The sequence below is a fragment of the Notolepis coatsorum genome (genome assembly GCF_963971535.1).
Source record: "Notolepis coatsorum genome assembly, chromosome: 1".
NCBI classification, from domain to species: Eukaryota; Metazoa; Chordata; class Actinopteri; order Aulopiformes; family Paralepididae; genus Notolepis; species Notolepis coatsorum.
Window position 1 is genome coordinate 82,359,152 of NC_140165.1, and position 25,000 is coordinate 82,384,151.

At 48.2% G+C, this 25,000-nt stretch overlaps 1 protein-coding gene across 1 annotated transcript in view; it reads right to left on the reverse strand.

Moving 5' to 3' along the window:
• The window catches only part of corin (corin, serine peptidase), a gene marked incomplete at both ends in the record, with an annotated part of 124,850 nt that overhangs the window by 47,041 nt on the left and 52,809 nt on the right, over positions 1-25,000 (reverse strand). The window contains 2 exon segments of the mRNA XM_084328781.1: positions 6,931-7,041; positions 9,233-9,346. Of these exon segments, the coding sequence (XP_084184907.1) occupies positions 6,931-7,041; positions 9,233-9,346 (225 nt within the window).

Sequence of the window (25,000 nt, forward strand, 5' to 3'; positions counted from 1 at the left end):
CGTAGGCCTCTGATGGATGTTACCTTGGACCAGCCACAGCTACATACTCTGTGCTCCTGTCCTTCAGTTGATGTGCCGATTATCTGGTTCGTCGTCGTTCCAGAGTCAGTTACCGGGTGGTCAGCCGATGAGTCATCTTCCGCCCCCGCTCTCGCAGACTCTAGGGGTGTTTTTCTCTTTAGACTTTTCGTAGCAATGAGGGGTGGCTTTTGTGCACTTAATTAAGCGACGGAGCCTGCCATCATGGATAGCTAGTCCATGACAGCCCCGTTGGGGTCTTTCCTTCCTGTCAGCTGTCTTTCCAAGCCGTCACATGGTCTTTCCCTTGTTGTCAGCTGCACTTTCACAGCAGTCACTGGATTTCTCCAGTTTATCAGTTGAGCTTATAGGACTAGATATTACAATCCCTTAGATAATCAGCACTTTTTTGAATGGGGTAGTGGTAAAAGCTTCACTGGGGTCTTCAGGTGGGCACCCTCCTTCATTGGTGTTTCGTTGACAGGCCCACGACACCTCCGAAGGGCTCAACGGCAACACCTGGCGTCCCAGGTGTGCCCCCCTCTGCTTTTACCCCTCGATGCTCTTCTTTCAGCTCCAAAGAAGGTTGCAAGTGACTTGGTTCCAAGTTCTCTGATGTGCTTGAATTACTTTCAGCCGGGGTACTGATGCTCGGTGGACTGTGGGTTAAATCCTGCCGCTGAGCTTCACTCGCCTGACTTGACCTTTCTCTCAGAAGATAATGGTCAATGCGAGATCCCGGCCTCACTTTCTTCAAGCACTTCATCCGGCCTTGATGTATTCGTAGGCCTCTGATGGATGTTACCTTGGACCAGCCACAGCTACATACTCTGTGCTCCTGTCCTTCAGTTGATGTGCCGATTATCTGGTTCGTCGTCGTTCCAGAGTCAGTTACCGGGTGGTCAGCCGATGAGTCATCTTCCGCCCCCGCTCTCGCAGACTCTAGGGGTGTTTTTCTCTTTAGACTTTTCGTAGCAATGAGGGGTGGCTTTTGTGCACTTAATTAAGCGACGGAGCCTGCCATCATGGATAGCTAGTCCATGACAGCCCCGTTGGGGTCTTTCCTTCCTGTCAGCTGTCTTTCCAAGCCGTCACATGGTCTTTCCCTTGTTGTCAGCTGCACTTTCACAGCAGTCACTGGATTTCTCCAGTTTATCAGTTGAGCTTATAGGACTAGATATTACAATCCCTTAGATAATCAGCACTTTTTTGAATGGGGTAGTGGTAAAAGCTTCACTGGGGTCTTCAGGTGGGCACCCTCCTTCATTGGTGTTTCGTTGACAGGCCCACGACACCTCCGAAGGGCTCAACGGCAACACCTGGCGTCCCAGGTGTGCCCCCCTCTGCTTTTACCCCTCGATGCTCTTCTTTCAGCTCCAAAGAAGGTTGCAAGTGACTTGGTTCCAAGTTCTCTGATGTGCTTGAATTACTTTCAGCCGGGGTACTGATGCTCGGTGGACTGTGGGTTAAATCCTGCCGCTGAGCTTCACTCGCCTGACTTGACCTTTCTTTCAGAAGATAATGGTCAATGCGAGATCCCGGCCTCACTTTCTTCAAGCACTTCATCCGGCCTTGATGTATTCGTAGGCCTCTGATGGATGTTACCTTGGACCAGCCACAGCTACATACTCTGTGCTCCTGTCCTTCAGTTGATGTGCCGATTATCTGGTTCGTCGTCGTTCCAGAGTCAGTTACCGGGTGGTCAGCCGATGAGTCATCTTCCGCCCCCGCTCTCGCAGACTCTAGGGGTGTTTTTCTCTTTAGACTTTTCGTAGCAATGAGGGGTGGCTTTTGTGCACTTAATTAAGCGACGGAGCCTGCCATCATGGATAGCTAGTCCATGACAGCCCCGTTGGGGTCTTTCCTTCCTGTCAGCTGTCTTTCCAAGCCGTCACATGGTCTTTCCCTTGTTGTCATATAATATATTTTTTTTTTTTTTTTTTTTTTATTATTATTATTATTATTTTTTTTATAAATGTTTTCCTCTGTAAGAAAAATGCCGTTTTTCTTCAAAAATGGCCAACATTTTCAGCTCTGAGCAGGCCTGCACTGCAGTAATGACTACAGTAAATATTTGTGCAGATGGCTGCACAGGTTGACCCAGGATTAAATAAATAATAAATAATAGCCAATCAAAATAGGCTATTAACGTCATCTAAGCACGGTCCGTGCATTTAAACTCTTGCCATTGAATGGGGGATTGAATGATTGACAGCCTTGACATCCAATCAGAGAATGTGGCATCTCTGCTGCTCTGCAGCTAGACAGAGGTTGAATGATGAGATCCAATCAGAGAATGGTTTCTCTTCTCTCTGCAGAGCTTTGTTTACGAAATCATTTTTATCTCAGTTTAAGAAGCTAACTTGTTGGAGCTAACGTAGCTAAAGGGCTACCACCGCAGCTACCAGGCCCAGGGTGGAGTGTTTTGTTATTGTTCATGAACTTATTGTGCATCGTTTGATGATATACTGTATATATTTTTTTTTATCTCAGTTGTTGTAAAACGAAAGCCTGCAGTGCTTAGCCTGGACGCTAACGCTAACGTTAGCCAGCCGAAGTGTAGTAGTTCTAACTTCATTCGGGAGACAAAAGCCAAACATCAATTTGATGCAACAAGCTGGCTCGCGATGCACTATTGTTTACATTTTCCATGGGATTAATGCACGCGGCTCGAGTCGGACTCGTCACATGGAGAAGCTGCACTATTCAACAATAGATGAGATCATCGAGATACCGTCTTTATGGGTAAGTCGTGTCTTCTTGGCTTTAGAATGTCAGTTTGTGTAACGTTACTGTAACCGAATTCAAACCGCATCATAACTCCTACATCGACCATGTCACTTTTCAAAAGGCATGAATGAATGAAAACTTTAATTAACAGATTGCAGAATGGGTACAATATACAGTACGGCTCAATACACATAATTATTAAGGAGATGTAGACCAGATAAAGACTTTCGTCTTGTGTACATCAGGGTCCCCCATTTTCAATTCATAGTGAAATGTATCTTGTGTTATTAGGAGCCCTGCTACATTAACGTTAGCTAAAGTTGGTAGCTAACGTTATATTGATAATGTTTCAATATTATCAGGTTGATATTATTAGGTTGATAATGGTGTCAGTGTTTCAGATAGCAAGGTGGAGATCTTTGTTAACTAGTAGAGCTTTGGTTGAGAGAGATTACAGTGCTGTCTCTTAAAACTCATAAACAAGTATTGAGCAAGACGAGTTAGTCTGTTGTGTTGTGCGTATTGTATGGGAGGGATATGATGACTGTGTGTAACTAGGAGGGATATGAGGACTGTGTGTAACTAAGAGGGATATGAGGAGGACTGTGTGTAACTAGGAGGGATATGAGGACTGTGTGTATGTGGCACTGAATTGATGTAAACAAGACAAAAGTCTTTCTCTGGTCTGCATCCCCTTAACAATTGTGTGTATTGAGCCATACTGTATTGTACCCATTCTGCAATCTGTTAAATAACGTTTTCATTCATCATTCATTCATTCATTCATTCTTCACTTGCACAACCTGAAAGTAGGCACTTCCGGCTGACTTCCGGTTGCCAATGGTACTTCCTGTCCCATCCAAATACATTGGTTTTAGCTACTTTTCTCCCCTTATTTAAACAACTTTGTCGTCACAGAGAGGCAATGAAATGTTTGTATTATTATAGTATAGAATGTATTTAATAAGCAAACGTTTGTCAGCAGGGTTTTTGGGCTGTATTTCATGTAAAAACGTTTACTGTTAGTTTCCTTGCTCAGCCAGCATTAGCCTTCATTAGCTAACAGAAGCTAGTGGTTAAACAGGCCGGATTAGCTTTGAGCTAACTATCTTTCCCGACCCATGTATTCATTCCATTCTAAACATAACGTTAGTTTACAAAACATGACCTGTCTATATAACGTTGAGGAACAAATTATAAGTGTGTGGGTGTGTGTTTTTGTGAACATTGGACTGCAAACAGAAAATGCATCACAGTTACAGACAGTAGCTACTGTTAGCTGCACTCAGGCTGGCTGCACTCAGGCGGCGCGATCAGCCTGTTGGACAGGGAATGAAGATCTCCAGCGAACACTTCATTGCCTCGGATTATGTTGTTGGGGGTGGAAGGTTTGTCCAGAAGACCACTAATCAGCTGAAGCCTGATGCGGTTCCCTCGGTCTTCGACAGACAGACCGGCGCAGGCTCCCGGGAGCGATGGCTAGCTAGTTAGCACCAGCTGAGGACCGGCGTTAGCTGCCGGGAGCGATGGCTAGCTAGTTAGCACCAGCCGGGGACCGGCGTCAGCTCCCGGGAGCGATGGCTAGCTAGTTAGCACCAGCCGGGGACCTGGAGCGATGGCTAGCTAGTTAGCACCAGTCGGGGACCGGCGTTAGCTGCCGGGAGCGATGGCTAGCTAGTTAGCACCAGCCGGGGACCGGGAGAGATGGCTAGCTAGTTAGCACCAGTCGGGGACCGGCGTCAGCTGCCGGGAGCGATGGCTAGCTAGTTAGCACCAGTCGGGGACCGGCGTCAGCTCCCGGGAGCGATGGCTAGCTAGTTAGCACCAGCCGGGGACCGGGAGCGATGGCTAGCTAGTTAGCACCAGTCGGGGACCGGCGTCAGCTGCCGGGAGCGATGGCTAGCTAGTTAGCACCAGTCGGGGACCGGCGTTAGCTGCCGGGAGCGATGGCTAGCTATTTAGCACCAGCCGGGGACCAACCGACTGGTGCTAACTAGCTAGCCATCGCTCCCGGGAGCTGACGCCGGTCCCCGGCTGGTGCTAACTAGCTAGCCATTGCTCCCGGCAGCTAACGCTGATGTATTTGGATGGGACAGGAAGTACCATTGGCAACCGGAAGTCAGCCGGAAGTGCCTACTTTCAGGTTGTGCAAGTGGAGAATTGTCCTTGTGTTACATAAAACCCATCTGTGGCCTCGTGCAGAGGAAGGTGGTAAATACATGTTAGATATTCCAATGTACAGTTTTTCATACCATTGACTCAGAATGGTCTGTTTTATTGAAATCGTCACAGCAGTATAGTTTGTTTATACTTCAGAAGTATGATATTTAAACATGGTCCCCAAAATGAATGGAAGCGAATGAGGAGCCTGACACCTGGGAGGAATGGGGGTGTTGCAGCGTTGGGGATGTTTAAAAAATATAATTTAATATATAATATAATATAATATAATAATTTGTGCTTCACCTAAAAATTTGGTCAGCAGCCTCCACTGATGTATAGTCCTTTAGATTAGCCCCACCGTTCATTGTAAACAACATGTAGCCACCGGGTAAATCGCGATTTTTTTATTGGTTTGTCATGACAAACCAATTACATAATCCAACATATGTGTAAAGGCACAACATATTCCAGTTAACGGTATATTTTTTTAATGATTCATTACGGCGCAATCAATACTTCCATGCGTTCGGGACCTCCATGTTTTGGGGGTATTTATCAGAAAAATCGGATCCGGGATTCGGCTCCCATCAGTCGGGCAAGAACTGCAGGTTTTCAGCCTCTCTCCTCTCTCCTGGAGCTTAAGGGGGAGCTTAGTATTCCTGCCTCTGAGGAGCTTGTCGCAGCTCATGCGCGCGCTCGGCCAATCAGAGCAATTCAGAGCATGCGTCCAGATCAGCAAAAGCATGATGCGCTAAATCAGGCTGCAGCTACATTGGTCCGTCCATCACTGAACAAATAGAAAAGTGACGGAAGGTTTTGATTGATTGATTGCAAACTTTATTAAACAGATTGCACAATGGGTACAATACAGTACGGCTCAATACACACAATTGTTAAGGGGTTGCAGACCAGAGAAAGACTTTCGTCTCGTTTACATCAGGGACCCCCATTTTCAATTCATCGTAGGTGATACTATCCGTGTATCTTTCTATCATTTAATACCTGATTTAGTTAAAAATAGAACATGAGATATGAAGGTTAACCTTTCACTACCACACTACAGAAGGTTAACCTTTCACTACCACACTACAGACGGTTAACCTTTCATTACCACACTACAGACGGTTAACCTTTCACTACCACACTATAGACGGTTAACCTTTCACTCCCACACTACAGAAGGTTAACCTTTCACTACCACACTACAGACGGTTAACCTTTCACTACCACACTACAGACGGTTAACCTTTCACTACCACACTACAGACGGTTAACCTTTCACTCCCACACTACAGACGGTTAACCTTTCACTCCCACACTACAGACGGTTAACCTTTCACTCCCACACTACAGACGGTTAACCTTTCACTACCACACTACAGATGGTTAACCTTTCACTCCCACACTACAGACGGTTAACCTTTCACTCCCACACTACAGACGGTTAACCTTTCACTACCACACTACAGACGGTTAACCTTTCACTACCACACTACAGACGGTTAACCTTTCACTACCACACTACAGAAGGTTAATCGCTGTGTGAATCCTGTGAACAAATTGTGCCTGTGCTCTGTTCAGATTTAGGGCCGGGAGGGTAAACGCTCTCACACATACAGCCCCTCCGACTAATGTGCAGATTGTCAGGAGTCCAGTAAAAAAATAAATAAATTATACTAATGTGGTGCACTCTGGACTGAGAGTACTATGTAGATAGCTATTCATATTTATTATTGTTATATTGTAGAAATGTGTGCATTGAAATGTCTGTAAAGTCTCGACTACATTGAAAATGAGGGTGACCTCAATTGTAGTTTCGAGAATAAATAAAGGTAGATGATGATGATGATGATGATGATGATGATGATGATGATGATGATGATGATGATGATGATGATGATGATGATGATGATGATGATGAAAGGGGCTTCAGGTTGTGTGTTTTTGGGGGACAAGCATGCTATTGATATGTATATACCGTATGTGTATATATATGTGTGTATACAGTATATAACATACCACAGTTCCACTCATCAGAGCTGTCAGAACAGTGTTTCTTGCCGTCGCACCACAGAGTTCGATGGACACACTGATGGTTGTTGCAGGACAACTCATTGTCCCTACACACCGCTGGAACACACACACACACACACACACACACACACACACACACACACACACACACACACACACACACACACACACACACACACACACACACACACACACACACACACACACACACACACACACACACACACACACACACACACACACATAAAAATATTTCATCATGCTGTATTCGACACAATAATAATAATGATACTAATTCATTACATTTATATAGCGCTTTTCTAGACACTCAAAGCGCTCCCCACAATGTAGGGTGGAAATGGCCTCCTTCACCACCATTGGTAGCACCCAACCTTGGCCTACGCAGGCTCAATGGCTGCCATACACTGGCACCAGGCACTACATCACACTACACAATGGCTGAATGGAGGATTGATCAGCCAATCAGCCAATTAAGGGGGAAGGGATGATTAGGGGGAACCCCCTACTCTTTACGATAGGCGTCCTGGGTTCTTTAACGACGAGATTCAGTCAGGACCTCGGTTTAGCGTCTCATCCGAAGGACGGCACTCGCAGCTGTACGATGTCCCTATCACCGTAACAGGGGCATTGTTACTGACACGTCCAGAGGACAGAGTGCCCCCTGCTGGACAACAACACCACTTTCCGACAGCAGCCTTGACCGTGATCTTCCGATCATGAGTCCGGAGCTCTACTCATGTCGCCACGCTGCCGGACAGGAACTGTCTTCCAGTTCTTGAGTAGAATAACTAGTACGCGCGGGTGTTACAGATACATGCAGTGGTGCGTTATTGAAATCATCTGGGGTGACACGCACCACGTGCACGCGCGCTCCCGGCGCGTGCGCGCGCTCCCGCGAATGCGCATTTAATGTCCCCTCGTTTGAGCACAGACTACAGACAGTGCCTAATTGCCTCTACGAATGGAATGTAACACATGTCTTCACAACAAGTTAGGTGTGAATGTATCTGAGAACGTATTTAACACACCTGACGACCGGCGCTATTGATATGCAAACAGCGAGTACTTATCATGGGGTGGCACGGAGTGCAACCCCGTCCCATGAAGAACGCATGCCTGGATACATGTAGAAGTACAAATAACGCAAACATGGAAATACTGAAACCAAGTACAAATACCTCAAAATGTACTGACTAACTGACTGACTGATAAAAAAATAATGCATTTCTATAACATTCCAACAGCGTACAATGAATGAATGTATTAGTATGTGTAACTCCTGGGGGAATGGAGCCCCCAACCCTGGCAGCGCTAAACAGTGCTAAACAGTGCTAAACAGTGATAAACACAGTGCTAACCCGTACTAAACAGTGCTAAACCATGCTAAACCTGCTAAACAGTACTAAACAGTGCTAAACCATGCTAAACAGTGCTAAACGGTGCTACACCGTGCTAAACAGTGCTAAACAGAGTGCTAAACGGTGCTAAACAGTGCTACACCGTGCTAAACAGTGCTACACCATGCTAAACAGTGATAAAAAGAGTGCTAAACGGTGCTAAACAGTGCTAAACCTGCTAAACAGTGCTAAACAGTGCTAAACAGTGCTAAACAGTGCTAAACCTGCTAAACAGTGCTAAACCTGCTAAACAGTGCTAACAGTGCACACACACACACACACACACACACACACACACACACACACACACACACACACACACACACACACACACACACACACACACACACACACACACACACACACACACACACACACACACACACACACACACACACACACACACACACACACACACACACACACACACACACACACACACACACACACACACACACACACACACACACACACACACACACACACACACACACACACACACACACACACACACACACACACACACACACACACACACACACACACACACACACACACACACACACACACACACACACACACACACACACACACACACACACACACACACACACACACACACACACACACACACACACACACACACACACACACACACACACACACACACACACACACACACACACACACACACACACACACACACACACACACACACACACACACACACACACACACACACACACACACACACACACACACACACACACACACACACACACACACACACACACACACACACACACACACACACACACACACACACACACACACACACACACACACCGTAACAGAATACTTTTCCTTACAGCAGTTAGCCTCGTCCACCAGTAGGGGGCAGTCAGGAAAGCCATCGCAGATCATACTGGCCTTAATACACACTTTACTACCAGGACACTCCCATAGACCACGCTCTGAACAACCTAGAGAGAGAGAGAGAGAGAGAGAGAGAGAGAGAGAGAGAGAGAGAGAGAGAGAGAGAGAGAGAGGAGAGAGAGAGAGAGAGAGAGAGAGAGAGAGAGAGAGAGAGAGAGAGAGAGAGAGAGAGAGAGAGAGAGAGAGAGAGAGAGAGAGAGAGAGAGAGAGAGAGAGAGAGAGAGAGAGAGAGAGAGTCAGTATGTGTGTGTGTTATTTTTTAACCATTGTTGTCAGATATGATTTAACGAGGGGCTTCGCGTGTGTCTGTCTGTGTTCACGAGTAGCAGTGAGATGTTCTTACAGGGCTTCTCAAACTCCGGACCGAACTTCTAATCAATCTGGACCGGACCCTGTCACATTACATGTAAAAACTGACACACTGTGTGATTGAACATGCATAATATATATTTACTTGTGTGCGCACGCTTGACACACATTGCAGACCACAAGTTAACTATTCTTGAAATTCACTTTCACAGAGCTGCTTGTCAATTGTGTGTATTTATGTGTAATTGTGTGTATTTTGTGTGAATGTGTGTGTATTTGTGTGTATGTGTACATTTGTGTGTATTTATGTGTAATTGTGTGTATTTTGTGTGAATGTGTGTGTATGTGTACATTTGTGTGTATTTATGTGTAATTGTGTGTATTTTGTGTGAATGTGTGTATATGTATGTCTATGTGTGTGTATTTGTGTGTATCTATGTGTAATTGTGTGTATTTGTGTGTATCTGGCCACCAAGATGAGGGACCACATCTCCCCAGTCCTTGTATCCCTACACTGGCTCCCGGTAAAACAACGAATACATTTCAAAATCCTCATGGTCACATACAAAGCCATAAAAGGTCTCGCCCCAGCCTACATAAAAGAACTCCTCGTCCAATCAACCAGCTCCAGATCCCTCCGTTCTAACAACCAAATCTGCCTAAAAATCCCCCACACAAGACTGGTGACAAAGGGAAACCAGGCTTTCGCAGTTGCAGCACCGACTCTCTGGAACAAGCTCCCACTCAACCTGAAATCTGCAAGCACTCTACGGACCTTTAAGGCCATGCTCAAAACCCACCTTTTCACCATAAACAATCCATGAGCTAGTTTTTTGTATTGTTGTATGTGTGGTGTATTATGTCTGTCTGTTCTCTATCTGATTGGTTGGACTGCCTGTATTTTTTCTGTTTTTCGTTTTGTTCCTGTCTTGTTTGTTTTTTCTTTCTCTCCCGGGATGCGCCCCGGGCCGATGTGACTATTGGTTGAGGGGCGCAATATAAATAAATGTATCATATCGTCATATCTGTGAGTGCTGTGAGCCCGTCATCAGTTTCTTTGGATACATTCACTCTGGTTCAGTGTTTCATGCACTGGTGTGATCAACACACACACACACACACACACACACACACACACACACACACACACACACACACACACACACACACACACACACACACACACACACACACACACACACACACACACACACACACACACACACACACACACACACACACACACACACACACACACACACACACACACACGTATTATACACACTGCACACACTGCACACACACGTCGCTAAACGATTGTTCTGTTACGTTAGGGGCTCTGCTTGGCATCACACTGCACTCCCTCGCGTACGTGCACGCGCACTGAATAAATTCCACAAAAATGTACCTTTAGTACCAGTATTAGTCTGACCACACCCCTCATCAGCTTACCTTCATAAGCAGGTGTGTGGTCACCTGCTCTCCTCCTTCTCGCTTTCACCACAAGGAAGTGCCTCGGTAGTACCCCACTTGACGTGTTGTTAGTTGACGTGGAGAAAAATATTGTTTACAAGGAAGGAGATACGTTGACATCATATCTTTATTTTCTCTCTCACTATTTTCGAGAAAATACGGCGATATTGTCTTCGTACTGGAGTGTCTGGAAGATGATGATCATTCTAAAAACCCTCCACCGGTTTTCGTATTGGGAGCACGCCGCTGCATGCTTCTCAACTGCAGTTCCTTGCTGTGTTTGTTGGGGTGAAACCTGTCAGGCCACAGCTGAACTGTCGGACACGCCGCTGTTGTGAGAAGCGGTGGGTTTCAGGTTGGGTGAGTACTGTTGCTGGCGGGCTTCACTTGTCTGTTAGTGCTATGGGGGCTACTTGACAATGTTTATGGAAACCCCGCCCCAGGCTAGGGTCCTTTGTTCAGCCACCTAGGCGACAGAAGGCCTTGGTCTGAAGACCATTGTAGTTTTAACTAGTGGGCCGCGACCATTAACACTGGTGATCCCTGTGTGTTCTGGACGAGTGGATTCTCTCTGTCCCGTGTTAAGCCCCTTCTTTCATATCCAAATGAGAGTGTTCCTTCACGAGGAGATATGTGCATGGATGTGCGATAGCGGCAGATCCATGTTCAAGTCAGCTACACAGGCCAGTTTGGTATTGTGCTGATTCCGTCGGGTGTTGGTAAAATCACCGTTGTAAAGCAGTGTTGATATCTTGTTTCTCTTTTCTCTTAAAAAGTGAGGAGAGGTTCAGAACGGCGGCCTGTCTGGGTGAGTGTTATGTCATTGTATACATGTTCAGGTGATAGCTGCTTAGCTTACGGTTAGCCAGTCAGCTGTTAGCTGCTGCGTTAGCCTGCTGGGATCGCTGCATGGCCTACTTAGGTGGGCCTACTGTTAGCCAGTCAGCTGTTAGCTGCGGTGCTAGCATGTCGTGATCACTAGGTAACGTTAGCTTGCTGCTGTAGGCCAAGGCCTGGCGCGGGGTAGCTTTAGCTCCTCGCGCGCCGCCGCGAGCGCTTCTGGTCGCGTGCGCCGTTAGCTCGGCGTCTCGCGAGCAGGGGCAGTAGCGCCCGAACGGTTGGAGCGGCCGTTAGCTTAATGCTACTCTGTTGAACGTGCTTTGATTTTAACATGTTTTACACTCTTGACTACGACGTCATCCTTGACAGGGGATGTTTCGTCGACCCTGCCCTGAGCCAGGACGGCAAGGTTGCGTCAACAAAGAGGACTGTAGTGCGGGTTGGAGCGGCGACGCTGCCCAGTTCGAACAACACAGGAGCGGCTGTGTTCCTACGGTGTCTGTGACTGCACTTCGCTGATCTACGTTCCGGGTAGGACAAGGTTTGACCAGACCTTATAACACGTCTTCTGGTTTTACTTTTCTAAATGTTTTGTGGATAACGATGTTTTCCCAAACGTGTGTTGCTGCAATGCATTTAGGATACGACGCGAGTTATGTGTGTACTGTTTTTGTCACTGGCAGTTAGCTTCTCCGTGCAAATCGGGTTGTTGTTCAGGGCTGTACGCTAAGCTTTTTCACTAGGGGCACACTTGCCCCTAAATGAGAAATTTAGGGGCAAAGAATATTTTTTAGGGGCAAATTTTTAAATAACTATTTTACCATTATAGTAGGGCTGGGCGATATGGCCTCTAAATGATATTGCGATATTTTTTGGCCATATCACGATACACAATATATATCGCAATATTTTGACATTTCCTAAAGCACTTAAAATGCTTGATTTAACCCTTTGATGCATACTGTTGTGAAGGATCAGATTAAACCGAATATATATATTTATTTATGGATATATATTTAATAGTATTTGTATATCGTTTGATATCCCTTGTATATTCCTTGTACATATACACTGAATATCCCTTTAGTCTACTAACAGCCCATAATAGTTTCATTCTACCATTGGACGAGAACCTGGCGCCAGCAGCCAAGCCCCTTGGTTCAAGTTCAATCGTGCCGACGAACATGTCGTTACAAGCCCGGTTCCGCGTAGGAATACGTCTGGCGAAATACGAATGGTACTATTTGTTCACAGCGCATATATATATGGCGCAAGTAAAGTAGAACTTTCTTTTAGTCCATTAGTCCTTTACCCTCCAACTAAGTAACAGACGTGAAGCCTCACCCACGACGCACGTGTGGTGCAGTATGGCCTACTTGGCCTCAGAATAGGCATTGAGACATCGTGTGGATTAATAGTTGAATTGTCATAGTTTGGCACTATACCGTCGAGTGGGACGTATTTCTATTAAGTTAATAATAGTCTATTATGTATGGTGCATCGTTCGGTTAGAGTTATAAAGTGAGCAGTACCCCCATCGTTCCTGACGTTATCTGGAGTCTTAACCAGGCTGGGCAGACCACGTGTGGTGCTTGCATCCGAGGAGCTCCGGGCCAGGACGAGTGGACCTGTACATTGGATTACTTCACCCGGACGACGTCGAGCCCTACACGGCTTGGATTATCTACGTGCTTTGGGTGCTTTGATTATGCCATGGATAACAGCCAACACTGCTGAGTGTTGGAACTACCCCCCCGAGAGGAGTCCAGGTGAGACGGCGCTCTACCCCGAGTGAGGTCGCCTCACGTCTCTTCGTTGTGGACCGGCAGCTACCGTCCACCAGAGGGCCCAGCTGTATTCATCTGCGGACCGAGGTTCTGTGGGCACCGTGTTCAGCACTCTGAATTCTCCCAAGAAATCGTCGGCCAGATGGGATACCGCCAGCGGCTCTCCTAACCCCCCCCCCTACTGTCTTACAACCAGCGGGACCCCCCTTTAGTGTATCCAGCTATAATCATTTAAGTACCATCGCTATAGTTCCCTAAAGTACCAGGTTGTATACTTGCTCCCTGCGTAACCAGAGATTGGACATTCAATGTTGATTTACCTACGAATACTCATTTGCCTTACAAGTGCATTTCAAATCATAAATGTCATTAAGTGAACGTTGTATATACCCTTTGCTATATAAAATATTCGATTTATACATTTGTGTGGACTTCGTTTCATCAGGTGGGAAAGTGTTCATCATATCTATATCATGTACTGGATGGCCAGAAGTTAAAGTACAAGCGGTAGTGGTTTAATGATACCATACTTATCAATACAGTCAGGGAATTGTACCCCTCAGTTACAATTGGTCCTTCGAGCCGGAGGGTAACTAGTGTAATATTAATATAGTGTTATTAATATTGAAATGGCCTATGATGAACACTCCACGAAACGGTCCTCCTAACGTAGAACGCCCGCAGCGCAGACGACAGCCACCTCAGTACTTAGAGGATTACGCTGTCAGTCAACTACCTAGCCTTCGACAAACGGTAAACGCGGTAAAAGTAGAAAGTAAAATTATGTCTGACCTTAACGACCAGGTTTCCCCGACCACAGAGGCCCTAGTGGGTTCTAATGTAACTGACCAAGCTCACGGTGGGGACCAGGAGGGAGCTGACATGCCTTTACCCCCCGCCAATACCGAAGAAGTAGTCCCCGACCAGCCCCGGGAGGAAGACAACCCTACAGAGAGAGAACTCTGCACGGAAGAAGAGGAGGAGAGCGCCGAGGAAATAGAGCTCCGGGACTCCCCAACGAGTACCGTCAGGAGCGGCTCACCTCTACAACCGTCTTCCCCCAGCGAAGCGGAGAGGATGCTATCACAGGCGTTCCTCGTCAGCCTGACAGCCTCTACCGAACGCGATCGACTTCAGGGTGAACGCGATCGACTTCAGGGTGAACGCGATCGACTCCAAGCACAGATGCTTATCGAGCGCGAACAACTCCAAGCGCAGCAACGGAGCGAAGAAGAGCGCATACGCCTGGAGATGAGACGCCTTCAGACGGAAGAGAATATGGCAAGAGACCGGGCCGACGCCCAGCGCGCCGCTGCCGGTGCCCAAAGAGAAGCAGATCTCACCAAGCGCGAAGCCGAGCGCAACAAGTTACAAGCGCAACTAATGGAGCAGCTGATCCTCAAGGCAACACCCTCTCCCTCCGCCAGGGGTTCAAGGAACTCGTCGAGACAACAGTCAAGGGCAGCGTCTCCTAACCGAGCAAGCGACCCTGAACTTGACCAACAGACCAAGCCTATACCCCCCGCAGACCCCCTTCCCAGACCGGTCCAAGCGAGACCCAGCTACAAGGAAGGAGCGGCATATACTGCGGAGAAGCTAAATAAACGACTACAGGATCTAGAGGACCTGATAGAAGAAGAAGAGGGAGAGGAGGAGAACCAAGCCCGACAACAGCACAGTACTCCACCGGACCAGGCGGTCCAGTACAGCCCAGGCTATACCCCCGCGGCGCTGCACTACAGACCCCCGACTCTATTCACGGGTGAGCATGACGCACGACCAGCCCAGAGGAACAGCACCTGGACCAGCGGGCCATGGTACCCTGCCGGTACCAGCCCACAGAGAGGCGCAAGAGGAGACTCGCCTAGGAGGTCTCTCCCCCAACGCTCGCCGATGTATCAACCATCCACGGCGTCATACATTGCCACGCCGACGTTTCCAGACTTCACCTATGAGAATCGAGCACAGTACACGGAGCTCCGGATGTGCTTAGAGACAATGATGGTGGATGTCGCCGATGAACGCCACAAGTATGCAATATTACTGAAGCACCTGAAAGTACCGCGAGCGCACAATATAGCGCTAGCCTATGCCACCTCTACGACCCCATACACCGCGGCTCTAGCAGCGCTGGACCAGAGATATGGACGTATATGGGATTACGTAATCCAAGAGATAAGGCATATTGATCGCCTACCCCCAGCAACAGACAATCGCTCATTAGACGACCTGTCTATAAAAGTGCAGTCCCTGGTAGGGATGCTGGGAGCGCAACGGGAAAAGGGCATGCACGAGCTATACGCCAACTCTAACGTCGAGAGGATTTTAGAGAAGCTGCCACCCGCCAGACAAGAGCGTTTTAGGCGGCAGAGAGACCACCGTGATCCTAACGGTCCCGAACCATCCCTCCTCGATCTAGCTGACTTCCTGGCGAGAGAAGTCAGCAGCTTACGACTGGATACGTTCGTGCGGAGCACGCCAAGCTCCAGAGAGGGACCCAGGAGAATAAACGATGGAAGAAGATCGGTGACTGTCATGCACCAATCAGAGTCAGTACCGAGCAGTAAGAGCCACAGTACCCCCTCGAGAAAAGAGAAGTGGAAGATGGTGTGCCCCTACTGCGAGAAGGAACACTGGCTGTCACAATGTGACCTGTTCACAAAGATGAATGCAGAAGAAGTGAGTCAATGGATAAAGTCCAACAGGCGCTGTTACCGATGTGCGCGCAGTCACCTGGCAGCCGAATGCCGCCTAAAGAAAAGGTGCAGTCGGTGTGACGGAGCCCATCTAGATATACTACACGACAGTAACAGAAGAAGGCCTGCACCTGCACCATCGAGCAGCACCAAGGCAAGTGTCATGTACATTGACCCCGCCAGCAGCAGCGGCGCCCAAGTGCTCTTAAAGGTAGTCCGTGTAACATTGAGCTACCAAGATAAAGTCATGGACACTTACGCCGTCCTTGATGACGGGTCAGAGAAGACCCTTCTGCTCGCGTCCGCTGCGGCCCAGCTGGGACTGCGGGGGAGCGAGAACCAAATGACGATTCGGACAATAAGAAGAGATTTAAAGACAATAAAGGGCGAGAATGTCTCCTTCACTATCGCAGCAAGCGGGCAGCCAGAGCGACGGTATAGGATTACAAATGCTTTCACCAGCCAAGAAATAGGACTATCGCAGTACACCTACCCCATCGCCAAGCTGATGGATAAATATGTGCACCTGCGTCAACTACCTATCCCGCTCATAGACGGCGCCACCCCGACCCTGCTGATAGGCTCCGACCATGCAGACCTCATCGTCCCGATTGACCGGGTCCATACAGGACCCCGAGGCTGTCCTGCAGCAGTCGAGACCCGCCTAGGGTGGACACTACAAGGCCCCCTCGCTAAATCTCTCAACCGAACAGCAGCCACTAGCTGCCTCCACTCCAGAGCGACAGAAGGAGACACCACACTCCTGCAGCATGTCGAGAAGAAAATTGACTGGCAACGTCGTGCGCTGCTCCGCGCCTCCCTGATCAAAGACGGCTTTGATCTCCGGCAGCGGGCCAGCAGCGACCCCCCAGTATTGCGCAACCTCAACCCAGAGGTCGCAGAGGACCCAGCAGCAGATGAAGAGGTCCGACACAGTGTGAAGAACAGTTTCTACGTGGACAACTGTTTACAAAGCGTTTCGACTCAAGAAGAAGCCGAGGCTCTCCTAATCAAGCTACGCGCCTCCCTGATCAAAGGCGGCTTTGATCTCAGGCAGTGGGCCAGCAGTGACCCGCACGTATTGCGCAGCCTCTCCCCCGCGGACAAGGCTGCCAGCAGCGAGACCTGGATGGCGACCATCCCAGGAGAAGCCCAAGAAATGACACTAGGACTAGTCTGGCGCTTCAAAACAGACTCGCTCCACTATAGACACAAACCCCTGACCACGGAGCAGGGAAGGTCGACGGCGATACCGACCACCAGACGGAGTGTGTACAGAACACTCGCCAGACAATATGACCCGTTGGGATGAATTCTACCTTACACCACCAGGGCAAAGATGATTGTACGAGCACTATGGGACAAGGACCAGGGCTGGGACGACCCAATACCCGCACACCTTGCCTCCACATGGAGAGAGTGGGAGACGGAACTCCGCTCACTCCCAGGCGTCAATATACGCCGCAGCTACTTCCCACCCACAGTGAGGCCAGAGACATGCAAGATGGATCTACACGTCTTCAGTGACGCCTCCGAAGTAGCCTATGGATCGGTGGCCTACTTGCGTGCCCAAGAGAAGGGAGGAGAGATACACACTGCTTTCATCCTGGCTCGCTCAAGAATAGCCCCACGAAAGCAACAATCTATCCCGCGTCTAGAGCTCTGCGCAGCCCTAGCAGGAGCGCATCTAGCCACGTTAATCCAACGTGAACTCACCATTCCGGTGCACAGAACAATCTTGTGGTCAGATTCCACGACAGTACTCACATGGATCAAGTCTGACTCATGCAGATACAAGGTCTTCGTGGGAGTCAGAGTCACCGAGATTCAAGAGTTAACAGAAGCAGCGAGCTGGCGGTATGTGGACACCAAACACAACCCAGCTGACGTCATCACCCGGGGAATGTCCCTGGATGACCTCACCCGTCGCAACATCTACAGTGACGGACCAGAATTCCTCAAGCTCCCGGAAGAAGAGTGGCCTACGCCCACCCCACGGGAAGCAAGTAAAGAGGAGGCTGAGAACAAGAAACCTATGTTCTGTGGACTGAGCACAGTCGCCTCCACAGACCCCAACATAGATGATTGCATTACCCTACAGAGTGCGCAGCTAAAGACATTCCTGTGGCACCACCCAGAGATTCAGTCCACCACTGACATTTCAGCAGCTGACTACGAAGAAGCAGAACTTCTTCTACTACAACGAGCCCAGAGAGACTCGTTCCCTGATGAGCTAGACTGTCTACAGGGAGGAAAGCCCGTCCCATCAGACAGCAGACTGCTCCACATGGCACCCGAGAGTGACGCCCATAATCTCATCAGAGTGGGTGGTCGCCTGCGGAGAGCCCCCGATCTACCGGATGACGTTAAGTACCCGATAGTCTTGAACAGCCGACACAAGGTCACAGAGCTGATCATAAAGAAATACGACGAGGATGTACACCACGCAGGAGCAGAGAGAGTCTTCGCGGAGATCAGACGTCGCTATTGGATACTTCAAGGAAGAGAAGCAGTGCAACACTTCCAGCGAACCTGTCTAGACTGCCGAAAGTGGCGCGCGCAGCCCAGCATACCCCGGATGGCTGACCTACCTCCCTGTCGCCTCCGACTCGGCGACAAGCCATTCCACTCCACAGGCATGGACTGTTTTGGCCCGTTGTATATAAAGAGAGGAAGAGGAACCGAGAAGCGGTGGGGTATTGTATTCAAATGCATGACCACCAGAGCGATACATATCGAACTCCTTCCGACCATGAGCACAGACTCATTCCTTATGGCCTTCCGAAGATTCACATCACGGAAAGGAAAACCGTCTACATTGTTGTCTGATCACGGGACAAACTTCAAAGGCGGAGAAAGAGAGCTGAGAGAGAGCTTCCAAGCTATGGGCCCAGAACTTAAGACCCACCTCGCTCCATCCCAGATTGACTTCCAGTTTAATCCCCCGAACGCACCCCACTTCGGTGGAACCTGGGAACGAGAAGTACGTTCTATAAAGACAGCCCTGTACGCCGTGCTTGGGGCCCAGACTGTGGCGGAAGAAGTCCTAATGACAGTCCTCACGGAGATCGAGGGAGTATTGAACTCCAAGCCCCTCGGCTACGTCTCCAGTGATGTAGCAGATGTCGACCCAGTCACCCCCAACACACTCTTGATGGGGCGGCTGGACCCCGCGCTACCCCAGACAATGTACAGGCCTGAAGAAGCGAACGGCCGAAGAATGTGGAGGTACAGTCAAGTACTAGCTGACAAGTTTTGGAACAGCTTCCTACTCCACTACCTACCGTCTCTACAGACCCGCCAGAAGTGGGTAAAAGAGAGAGACAATTTGACAGAAGGAACAGTCGTCATGATTATCGACCAGTCACTACCCAGAGCTATGTGGCCGGCTGGCCGCGTAAGCAAAGTGATCACCGGTGCCGATGGCAAGGTCCGAGCAGCCGAGGTGCTCGTCCAAGGGCGAACTTACACACGACCCGTGGCGAGGCTAATAGAACTGCCCAGACTCCCAGACACTATCGATGACGACCATGACCCCATGACTTTGTGAGTTGACTGACCCTTACAGCGGACCTTGAGTGGTAGACAGTGCGGTTAATCTGTCTCTGCTTAGCTAATTAGGTGGGACTAATTAGGGGGCGGCTGTTGTGAAGGATCAGATTAAACCGAATATATATATTTATTTATGGATATATATTTAATAGTATTTGTATATCGTTTGATATCCCTTGTATATTCCTTGTACATATACACTGAATATCCCTTTAGTCTACTAACAGCCCATAATAGTTTCATTCTACCATTGGACGAGAACCTGGCGCCAGCAGCCAAGCCCCTTGGTTCAAGTTCAATCGTGCCGACGAACATGTCGTTACAAGCCCGGTTCCGCGTAGGAATACGTCTGGCGAAATACGAATGGTACTATTTGTTCACAGCGCATATATATATGGCGCAAGTAAAGTAGAACTTTCTTTTAGTCCATTAGTCCTTTACCCTCCAACTAAGTAACAGACGTGAAGCCTCACCCACGACGCACGTGTGGTGCAGTATGGCCTACTTGGCCTCAGAATAGGCATTGAGACATCGTGTGGATTAATAGTTGAATTGTCATAGTTTGGCACTATACCGTCGAGTGGGACGTATTTCTATTAAGTTAATAATAGTCTATTATGTATGGTGCATCGTTCGGTTAGAGTTATAAAGTGAGCAGTACCCCCATCGTTCCTGACGTTATCTGGCGTCTTAACCAGGCTGGGCAGACCACGTGTGGTGCTTGCATCCGAGGAGCTCCGGGCCAGGACGAGTGGACCTGTACATTGGATTACTTCACCCGGACGACGTCGAGCCCTACACGGCTTGGATTATCTACGTGCTTTGGGTGCTTTGATTATGCCATGGATAACAGCCAACACTGCTGAGTGTTGGAACTACCCCCCCGAGAGGAGTCCAGGTGAGACGGCGCTCTACCCCGAGTGAGGTCGCCTCACGTCTCTTCGTTGTGGACCGGCAGCTACCGTCCACCAGAGGGCCCAGCTGTATTCATCTGCGGACCGAGGTTCTGTGGGCACCGTGTTCAGCACTCTGAATTCTCCCAAGAAATCGTCGGCCAGATGGGATACCGCCAGCGGCTCTCCTAACCCCCCCCCCTACTGTCTTACAACCAGCGGGACCCCCCTTTAGTGTATCCAGCTATAATCATTTAAGTACCATCGCTATAGTTCCCTAAAGTACCAGGTTGTATACTTGCTCCCTGCGTAACCAGAGATTGGACATTCAATGTTGATTTACCTACGAATACTCATTTGCCTTACAAGTGCATTTCAAATCATAAATGTCATTAAGTGAACGTTGTATATACCCTTTGCTATATAAAATATTCGATTTATACATTTGTGTGGACTTCGTTTCATCAGGTGGGAAAGTGTTCATCATATCTATATCATGTACTGGATGGCCAGAAGTTAAAGTACAAGCGGTAGTGGTTTAATGATACCATACTTATCAATACAGTCAGGGAATTGTACCCCTCAGTTACACATACAGTCACGCCAATATGATGATTATAATAAGTCCCTGCAACATATGTTTGCATTATTAAACCATGAAGATGCTTTAAAAAATAATTTAATGAAAATGTACTAAGAGTAGTCTACTGACACACTAATAAAAAAAATTATTTACATCTAAGACTATTTATATAAAAACTCTTGGGTGCCCTTTTTTTGCACAGTACTGTGTTTTCTATCCACTTTAGCCAAACACACACACACACACATATATATATATATATATATATATATACTACTGTGAGAAAATAATAATTACACACAAAGGGATAATGGCTTATAGCAGACTTAATGATTTTAGAATATTTCAGATAATGAAATTAAATGTTTATCATCAACTATCCAGTTAGTATTTATACTGTCTGTAACGTTTGGCTACTTTAAATCATTGAATGTAGAGAGAGAGCGAGAGAGAGAGAGAGGGGGCGAGAACGCACAAGAGTACGTACTTAAATATATATACTACTGTGAGAAAATAATAATTACACACAAAGGGATAATGGCTTATAGCAGACTTAATGATTTTAGAATATTTCAGATAATGAAATTAAATGTTTATCATCAACTATCCAGTTAGTATTTATACTGTCTGTAACGTTTGGCTACTTTAAATCATTGAATGTAGAGAGAGAGCGAGAGAGAGAGAGAGGGGGCGAGAACGCACAAGAGAGCCAGTACCCCCCCCCCCCCCCCCCCCGGGTTTTGTTCTAGGTTCGCGGTTTGATCGTCTAAGCTGCCGTAGGTGATGACGTCACACTCGAATGTAAACAGGAAGAGTCTAACACGGAGATGGAAAGTGGATGATATACAGAAACGAATAACTAATAAATATGAAGTTATGTTTAAACTTCTGTTGTCAAGCGTTGTCACTTGTCAATATAACCCACCCCCTTTCCTCACTTTTCCACCGTCCCTGCTTCACTCGGGACCACCAGCTAACGTTAGCCTATAGCTCCGCCGTCCCTGCTTCACTCGGGACCACCAGCTAACGTTAGCCCATTGCTCGTGTCAATTAAATTGCATGTTATTAAATGTCCGCGCTGGTCTGTCTAATGAAATTACAACCGCAACATTATGTCGCCTGTACAGCCCTGGTTGTAGGCTAATGTTAGTGTAGTGAAATGCGAATGAAGGGGTGAAATCACTATTCGCAAGCTTGCGAGTAGATATAATTTTTCATTCGCACCGGCCAAATTAGGGGGCAATTTGCGACGATCTCGTCGCAGTGTACAGGCCTGTTGTTACAGATGTGAAAATGATCTGGTTGTTGTGTGAGAAACATCATGGTGTTTATATGTACCGTGTACTCACAACTAAGGTAACTAACCTATGAAGCTATGCTTGGTGACAAGTGAGTAAAAGAATGTTCTTTTCTCAGCCTGTGATGACAATGAACAGTGTGTTCACATATTAACAGGTTTTCCTGTTTTAACTGGCCGTATTGAGGGTAAAATAAGAGGATTGTGTTTCCCCCCGGTTCCCTGGGGACTTTTTCATCCTCCTATCAGACATGTTGTGCACTAGAATTGTGGCTTTTGTGTGGTAGGGATGCGATGTAACCCTTAGCTTGATTGCTGAGGTTGTGCTACAACTGCTGGAGAAACTTTATTTTCCTAAAAGAAAAGATGGTTTGGTCGCTGTCGTGTGTGCTTAGCAAGGCCTGTGGCCGATACTAATCGAGAATTATGTATTCTCTCATTGTGAAAAACGGCGTTCCTCTGTAGAGTGTTTTTGCCATTTTTTGTAGGTGATGATGGGTTGTGTGTGTCATGTGACCTGCAACTGGGTTGGACTGGCCACAGAAGCACATGTGTATGTTGGACCGGGGCTCTTAGAGCCCTCTCTATTCTGTGTTTTTTCCTTAGTAAAAATCAGATAGCAGGTTAGCTCATGCGCTGTGTGAAGCTGTCAAACGCTTCATAGAGCTGACTATGACTGTGTCATATTCTCTTTTTGTCATTACATCGTATCATGGGTGTGGGGTCGTAAAGGGGTGAACTGGTAACCTTTCCTCTCCCCCTTGTTTCTGTCGGTCAGGGGTACACCCCCTGTCCTTCAAGGTTCCCGTCACGTGGCGGTTCGGCATGTTACGGGGGGGGGGGGGGGGGGGGGGGGGGGGAGTTTCCTGGTCCCACGGCCTGGTATATTGGGCGTGTGCACCGCAGGAATTCCCCCGCCATAGAGTACGTCACCGTGCGCGTCTCTGTTGGTAGGACTTCCGTGTGCTGTTCAGGTCCATGTGATGGATCTGTTTCAGGGGGGTGGTCAGGGCTCCTCCTCACCAAGCGCCTATTCGGGCCTTCTGTGAGTTTGGACTCCTTCTTCCATGGGAGGGAGCCTCCATCAGAGTACAGAGCCTTCCTCCTCAGATTATCAAAGTGAGTGGACCCTCTAGAAGGTGTCCTATTCTATTGTATATGTATTCGATTCAATTCGATTGTTGAGTGTGTATGGGTTCAGTGCCTCTTCCCCGGAGAGCCCTAAAACCAATTTTTTACATGGCTCAAGGTGCAATATATTCTTTTCAATCTGTACAGCTCGCGTGGGAAGTCTCTCTGGGGATCCCCGTCTCCTTCCTATGGGAGGGTGGTGGGATGTAAAAATGTGAAAAATTTTTACCCCTGGCTGTGTAGACTGGGATACATACTGTTGATGCTTCCTTCTTTTCTATTCAAAAAGTGTTGGAGTTAGGAAGTGTCACACCCCTCTTGTCGTTCCCCTGGGCGCCTTGGGGATTCAATGACAGGTCTAAATAGCCTGTTCATTGATGGGGGTGTGTCCCGACGCACGTATAGTGCTAGCTCGCTGTAAACAGGCGACTGACTGGCACGCCTTGGTTGCTTGTGGTTGAAACGGCGTTTTTATAAAGCAACTGAGATGGGGGTTTTTCCTCTTCCGACGACCAAATCCCACGACCTGGGTTGGTTTTTCGACGGATATCTGAACATATGTAGAGGGGTCTCACGCCCTTGGGGTGGGCCACCAGGCGCGGTTCGCCCGAACGTTCTTTTCATGTTAAGATCGACACGCATATCTGCCCTTTCTCCTGGAGTAGGCATGTCGGCGTGGTTAGGGCACGGGACTGGTTCTGGTCACGCTGGTCCGGATCAGTTGAACCCGTTGTCCGCCGGGGATGCAGATCTGCTGTTCTGGTACCCTGAGGGACTTGGGCTTTTTTCAGGGGGAAAAATGCCAGGTCGGTCCGGGTGTCACGGGGTTAAGCGCTATGGGGACCCTGGTTGGGTACGTTTTTACTCAGCACTGTCGTAATGGCTTGCGGCCATGCCAACCTGTACACGCTCGATCTCGTCGGATCTCGGCCGCTACACAGGTTGGTCCTGGTTGGTACTTGGTTGGGAGACCGCCTGGGAAGGCCAGGTGCGGTGTGCTTAGGGGCTGGTTCTCCATTCTTTTTCGCTCCTCTCTCGCGCATGGCGAAGAGGGGCCTGTTGGGGTGGTCTTTGACCTCCTCTGGTGACCCTGTGCTTCCCGTATCGCCAGGCCCGGTCCGAGGTAATGTTCGTCGACCT